The following is a 7,429-nucleotide window of genomic DNA, read 5'->3' as shown; positions in this document are numbered from 1 at the left end:
CATATTCAGGATCGCGCAGGGAGATTCTGAGTTATTATATGAGTACGTCACCCGGTGCCAGAAGGAAAGTATGTTACTACTGGCAGTCCCGGATGAATGGGCAGCCAAAGCATTCACCAAAGGTTTAAATCCGAGAAGTTCGGACGCTTCCCGGAAGTTGAAGGAAAGTCTGCCCGAGTTCCAAGCGATGACTTGGGCGGATGTCCACAATCGGTACGAGTCAAAAATAAGGATCAAAGATGATCAGGATAGCTTTCCATCGTCGACTAAATGACGGGAGAAGAACAGAGAAAGAATGAAAGATGATATTGACACGGATAGACGGAATTCGAAAGGCTGGTTTTTGCCCTACAAGAGGACAGAAAGTAGTGGTAGGATCATGGCCGGAACAACAGATCGCTGCAGGACAGAGAAATACCGGGGTCGCGAGATCCTTCTTACCTAAAGTTATCAGAATATAACTTCAACGTCAGTGATGTATACCTAGTGTCGGCCATGAGGAATATCAAGGAGGCACGATTCCCAAGACCTATGAAATTCGATCACAGCCAGAGGGATCCCAATTTATGGTGTGAATACCATGGAACTAATGGCCACTAGGCTGGGAACTGCCGACACCTCCGGTAAGAAGTAGCGACGCTGTTAAAGAATGGTCACCTCAGAGAATTCTTGAGTGATCGAGCTAAAAACAACTATGCTAAAAACAACTATGCTAAGAACCACCACGCCAAATGATCAACATGATCTTCGGAGGGAATAAAATTAATGGGGTCACCTTTTTGGTAGCGAAGAAGACAAAAGTGTCGATAACTCATAGTAAGAGGATCCGGGAAGACGATATCACATTCACGGATGAAGATGCAGACGGATTACTACTGTTGCACAATGACGCACTGGTAATTTCTTTAAATATGTCAGATTTTAAAATTAAACGTGCTTTAGTGGATCCAAGAAGTTCAGCTAATATCATACAATGGTGAGTACTGGAACAAGCTAAACTCACCGGAAGCATTATCCTGGCAACGAAATTCCTCGCCGGATTCAAACTCGCAAGTGTGACAACCCGGGGAGATATTTTGCTGCTCACAAATGCTAAGGGAGTAATTAAGACAACACTCTTCAAAGTGGTAGATGGAGACATGAGGTATAACATCATCTTGGGGAGACCATGGTTGCATGAGATGAAAGTCGTACGTTCAATATCACCAATTGTTAAAAAATTTTACACCCGAGGGAATCAAACAGATAAAGGGTGATCAACCAACAGCAAGGGAGATGAATTCAATTTCGGTTTCCAATAGCAAAGGAAATGAACGTGCGGCATATCAATTACTGGAATCGACACCTGCCCCCGAACCAGAGGAAGATAACCCAGGGATAGAAGAGTCAGAATAATATCGGGTACCAAGGTATTTTCAAGTACCGGAAGAGACGGATGCAACGAAGTCTACTGCAGAAGAACTGGAGCAGGTTGCATTATTCGAAGAATTCCTAGAAAGAAAATTCAATTTGGGAACAGGAGTGCACCCGGAACTCAGGTCTGCTTATATTGAATTCCTTAAAACTAACGCCGACTGTTTTTCATAGTCGCACGAGAATATGAAAGGAATCCCAACTGAGATAGTCGTACACAAGTTAAGCTTGGATCCCTCCGATAAGGCAAAAGAAGTGCCCTATTGCTGAAACAAGGAATAAATTTGTCAAAGAAGAGGTAACTCGTTTACTTAAGATTGGTTCAATCCTAGAGGTAAGATATTCAGACTGGCTATCCAATGTAGTAGTGGTACCTAAGAAAAATAATAAATTTCATATGTGCACAGGTTATAAATATCTTAATAAGGTGCACCCAAAAGACTCATTCCCATTGCTAAATATCGATCAAATGATTGATGCTATGGCCGGGAACGAGTTAATAAGTTTCCTCGATACTTATTCTGGGTACAATCAAATCAAGATGAACTCAGAAGATTAGGAAAAGACTTCGTTTATAATGAATTTTGGTATATATTGTTACAATATGATGCCTTTCGGGCTAAAAGACACCGAATCCACTTATCAACGGCTCATGAATAAGATGTTAAAAAAACAAATAGGAAAGACTATGGAAGTATATATAGACGATATGCTCGTTAAGTCTTTGAATGCAGGTGACCACTTGAAGAATTTGCAAGAAACATTCGACATCCTAAGGGAGCATAATATGAAACTTAACCCCAAGAAGTGTGCATTCGGGGTCAATTCAGGTAAGTTTCTAGGATTCCTAGTATCGCAAAGGGGAATTGAGGTAAATCCCGGGAAAATCAAGGCTATAGAGGACATCCCGGATCAATTGTCTAACGTAAAAGAATACCAAATGCTCACAGGGATATTGGCGGCTTTGAGCAAATTTATTTCCTATTCATCGGAAAAGTGTCGTCACTTCTTCGCACTACTCAAAAATAAAAACAATTTCGAGTGGACACCGGAGTGTCAACAATCCTTGAATGAGTTGAAGAAATATTTATCAAGTCCTCTGTTGCTCTCAAAACCAAAAGAAGGTGAAACGTTGCTAGTCTACCTCGCGGTTTCAGAAGTTGTGGATAGTGCAGTTTTAGTACGAGAGGACGAAGGTACGCAATCTCCCATTTATTACGTTAGCAAAATTTTAACGAGAGCAGAAACTCGCTACCCACATCTGGAAAAGCTGGCCTTAGCTCTCGTAGTCGCCGCTCAGAAGCTGATGCCCTACTTCCAATACCACCTGATAGCTGTGGTAACTGCTTTCCCTTTCAGGAATATCCTTCATAAATCGAACTCTCGGGTGGATTGGCCAAATGGGCAGTCAAAATGAACGAATTCGATATAGAGTATAAATCGAGGACTGTAATTAAGTCGCAAGTCTTGGCTGACTTCATGGCCGATTTCAGTCCGGGACTATTGCCTCTGGCATCCAAAGAAGCAATAATGGTAACAGGATCGACATCAGGAGTTTGGACCTTATTTACTAACGGAGCTTCAAATGTAAAAGGGTCCGGGATCGGAATAGTTTTAATCATGCCTTTGTTGGAAACCTTAAGGCAAGACATCAGAATGATTCATTTAACTAATAATGAAGCAGAGTACGAAGCTTTGATTGCAGGGCTCGAATTGGCCCGGGAACTTGAATCTGAAGTCATCGAAATCAAATGTGATTCGCAGTTGGTGGTAAATCAGGTCTACGGAATTTTTGACACCAAAGAGGAACGTATGCAACAATACATGGTAAAGGTTCAGGATCTATTGGCACAATTCGAGGAGTGGTCAATAACTCATATCCCGAGGGAAGATAACGCAGAGGCAGATGCATTGGCAAATTTGGGATCATCAATAGAAATCCAAGGATTGGAATCAGGGATGGTAGTACAACTGATGAACTCAACCTTGGACACAGATGGTTACTATGTGGTGAATTCGACTAGTTTGGTCTGGGACTGGAGAAACGAAATAATCGATTATCTCGAGCATGGAAAGTTGCCCGAAGACCCAAAAGCATCAAGAGTGTTGTGCGCCAAAGCTGCACGTTATAGCTTCAATAAAGGTCAATTGTATAGAAAATCCTTTCAAGGCCCGTTGGCCTGATGCTTAGGAGCATCAGAAGCTAACCATGTCATGAGAGAAGTCCATAAAGGGATATGCGGCAACCACTCAGGTGCAGATTCTTTGGTGCTAAAATTAGTTCGAGCAGGATATTATTGGCCCCGTATGGAACAAGATGCCAAAGAGTTCGTATGAAAATGTGATAAGTACCAACGATACGCACCACTAGTACATCAACCGGAAGAATTCCTACATTCAATTCTGTCCCTGTGGCCATTCATGAAATAGGGGATGGACATCATCAGACCATTACCGTCGGCTCCTGGAAAGGTGAGTTTTCTTTTAATTTTGACTGACTATTTTTCTAAATGGGTAGAAGAAGGTCCTTATCAGAAGATTGGAGAATGCAAAGTGGTCGACTTCCTATGGAAAAATATAATTTGTAGGTTTGGAATATCAAAAGAGATTGCATGCGACAATGGGTCGCAGTTTATCGGCACAAAAGTTACAAAGTTCCTTGAAGACTTGAAGATAAATAGGACTACCTCTTCACCTTATCATCCGAGCACAAATGATCAAGCGGAGTCAACAAACAAAGTGATTATTCAAAACCTCAAGAAAAGGTTAGAAGCAGCAAAAGGTAACTGGCCCGAAGAATTACCTGGGGTTCTATGGGCCTACCGAACAACGGCCAAGTCAAGAACGGGAGATACCCCTTTTTCCCTTGTATACGGTGCAGAAGCTTTGATACTGGTCGAAGTGGGGGAACAAACCTTACGGTATTTCGAGGCGGGCGAAGGATCGAACAACGAAGCAATGCTAATCAACTTGTAGTTGCTCGAGGAACGCAGGGACTTGGCGCATATCAGAATGGCGGCCCAAAAGCGGGTTGGTCCAGAGAATGGAGCGTTATTATAATCGAAGATACAAACTCCGATATTTCAAAGTAGGAGACTTGGTCTTGAGGAAGGTAACTCAAAATATCCGGGAACTCAATGTTGATACCCAATTTTCCCTCATATTTTATATATATATATATATATATATATATATATATATATATATACTTTCAAAATATTACATATGCATCATCATTTAGTTCATAAGCATATACAAGTATTTTTCATAATTTTTCATAATTTTTAAAGGCTTTAAATCGATTTATTTTCGCATTTTTATACCCAGTAATTATCCTTCAAATTATATTTATGAAGATTTAATCATCTAAACTTATCATTTACACCAACATGATGTTTTAAATATTTTCAATGCATTTTTTAATTACATTTGCATTGTTAGGGCTAATTGCATATTTTTGCAATAATAGCTCATATTCATGTATAATTATATTATTTATGCGAAAATGACTCTTTATATTTTTATAATGTTAAGTAATTATTTTTAATCATTTTAGTACATAAATAATATTTTATTATTTATTAATTACTTTTATAAAAAAATTATTAAATATTGGGTATTTAAAAACTAGCCTAAAATCCTACCTATTTTCGGACCAAATACTGGCCCAAAATCTAATACCCTAGCCCAAATAACCCCCAGCCCAAATCAATTAACCCAACCCCACAACCCGGTCGTGACCCGTTTTAACCATCCAACCCAGTTCCTCTCCAATCGTGGCCGTTGATCTTTGAGATCAACGGCCCACATTAAACCTTCCCTTTTAATTACCACCCTCATCCCTAACCCTAATCATTTCCCACCATCCGCCGCCCCCATATCCCACCTCCCTTCTCCCTCCTAAGAACCCTAGCCGCCGCCCCCCTAAAATCTCTCCTAATCCCACACGATATGGGATTCTATGGCTACCCTTTGCCATATACTGCCTCTCTTTGGTACCGGTTCTTCTTCTATACTGCTTGCCTAAACATGGCAAGCAGATCTCATAAGGATCGAACCAAAATCGGTTCAAATCCTTGACTTTTTCGATATTCTGTCTACATTCATCATCTTGCTCTTTGTAAGTACGAATATTTGTGTATCTCTTATGGATTCTTACTTACCCTAAAATTAGAGTTTTCAGATCTCTTTTAATCGAACCAAAATAGGTTCGATTCTCTGATTTTAAGTATTATTATGTCCATATTTATCTTATATTCTACTATGGCCTATTTTTATTATATTTTTGTCAATATTTGTCTTACCCTAAAATTAGGGTTTTCAGATTTTCTTAAATCGGACCAAAATTAGTTTGACCCTCTGATTTTTAGTGCTATTTGGGTCTATATTCATCCTATATTATTATTTTTGTGTATATTCTGGTAATATTTATTTTCCTAAAAACTAGGGTTGCTTGACTTCTCCTAAATTGATACTGAATCTATTTCGCATGTTATTCTTTCCTTTTCTTTTGAGGTTGATTGATTGTTTTCCTTGTTTGTGTATTTAATTTTTACCACTATATAAACCCATCCCCTTTCCCCCTTTAGACAGAACGGGAATCACTATGCTCTCACTAAAAACTGAAGTTTTCTACTCTATACTTGTTCACTATTCGATTCTGTTTGGTTCTTGGCCGGCTGAAAGCCAAGGCCACCGGACTTCTACTTTTTCTAATCTCTCTTGGGTGTGAGCACTGCCTCGGTTCTTGAAATCCTTGAAACTTGACACATTCAGGATTCTGGGTCCTTACTGCAATCTTTTTCTTGTTTATCGAACAGTCATTGGTTAGTTTCTAACTTTCGCAATGTTTATTATGTTTTAATTAGCATATTCTCTTAACTGCATGATCTAATGCATTTCTTTGACTCTTTTCTGCCTAATCCTGCTTGTGATTGCTAGCTTAATAATGCTTTGTACCTAGCCTAATTAATTTAGACAAAATGAAGCATGCTTAGTTTAGTTTGTGATAAACTGAAAATTTGTTTTGACTATATGGTTCAATCTATGTTCTCTACCTAATTCTGAACTTCTAATGACCAATTTGATGTTATTAGTATGCCCTAACTTGTTTAAGACCTTTACTTTGAATATTATATGCTCTTATGACTATGGTTATCACCCTATATATTCTTTCCATATCCAATCTGTACCTCTAACAACTTGTGATCCTTTAAAACCAGTCTGCCCTAACTGACACTCTCTATGTTACCTGATCATGTTTGTATTATAATGCTTAACTCCTGTGTTTGGTATAATATGATCCCTTAAGTCCTAAATTAGTTGCATTACTTGGTTTTAATAGTCTAATACCATTGTCTGTTAACTTGCAATCCCAGGCTCCTTGTTCTTAATCATATGTCACCCTGCCCAGTGTGTTAATTTTCTTTTGGAGTTCATCTTACAAGTTTGCAAATGTTTTCCAAACCTATTACTCTACTACTATTTTCACTGGTTGTTTCTTGTTTAATTCTGGGGCTGGCTGAAAGCTCCCTAAGTCTCCTCTATCAACCTCCCTAGTGTGAGCACTGCCCTGGGTTCTTGAAGCCCTTGGGAACTCTGACACACTAGGGTCCAAGGTTCTTTGCCACCTTTTTCCTAATTGCTCAACTTTGCCCCCTCTTCTCACCTACTGGATAAACCAGTTGGTTTGTGTAAATGGCTATACCTCTGGGACTTTTGATGGCTACTGGATGTAGGCTATTTTGTGTGAATGGAGATTATTTCTGGGCTGTTGTGAAACTGTGTTGAAGGCCTAGCTAGGCTAGGTATACATTGGGCTTGCCTTAGGCCCACTATAGCTATTCTGTAATTCTGTAATTTATTTCACTCATTGGGCTTATAATAATGTTATAATAATTGAGGTGTTAGTAAAATTTGGAAAAGGGGTTTATTTTAATATTTGCATGAAACGGGTAGAAATCCTGCCTATATGTGTTTACTTTGCTCGAACATGTTCTGCTATTGTATGTGTTAG

The 7,429-nt window shown here is 39.2% G+C and overlaps 1 protein-coding gene across 1 annotated transcript; it reads left to right on the top strand.

Moving 5' to 3' along the window:
• Nucleotides 1–3,033: 3,033 nt before the first annotated feature.
• On the top strand, nucleotides 3,034–4,389 carry LOC138897822 (uncharacterized). The gene is made up of 3 exons (XM_070183841.1): nucleotides 3,034–3,556; nucleotides 3,844–3,885; nucleotides 3,932–4,389. The coding sequence occupies exons 1-3, from the start codon at nucleotides 3,034–3,036 to the stop codon at nucleotides 4,387–4,389; spliced, it is 1,023 nt and encodes a 340-aa protein (XP_070039942.1).
• Nucleotides 4,390–7,429: the final 3,040 nt, after the last annotated feature.

Source organism: Nicotiana tomentosiformis, chromosome 8 (genome assembly GCF_000390325.3).
Source record: "Nicotiana tomentosiformis chromosome 8, ASM39032v3, whole genome shotgun sequence".
NCBI classification, from domain to species: domain Eukaryota; kingdom Viridiplantae; phylum Streptophyta; class Magnoliopsida; order Solanales; family Solanaceae; genus Nicotiana; species Nicotiana tomentosiformis.
The sequence above is the reverse complement of the archived record's forward strand: the minus strand, read 5'-3'. Positions and strand labels throughout refer to the sequence as shown.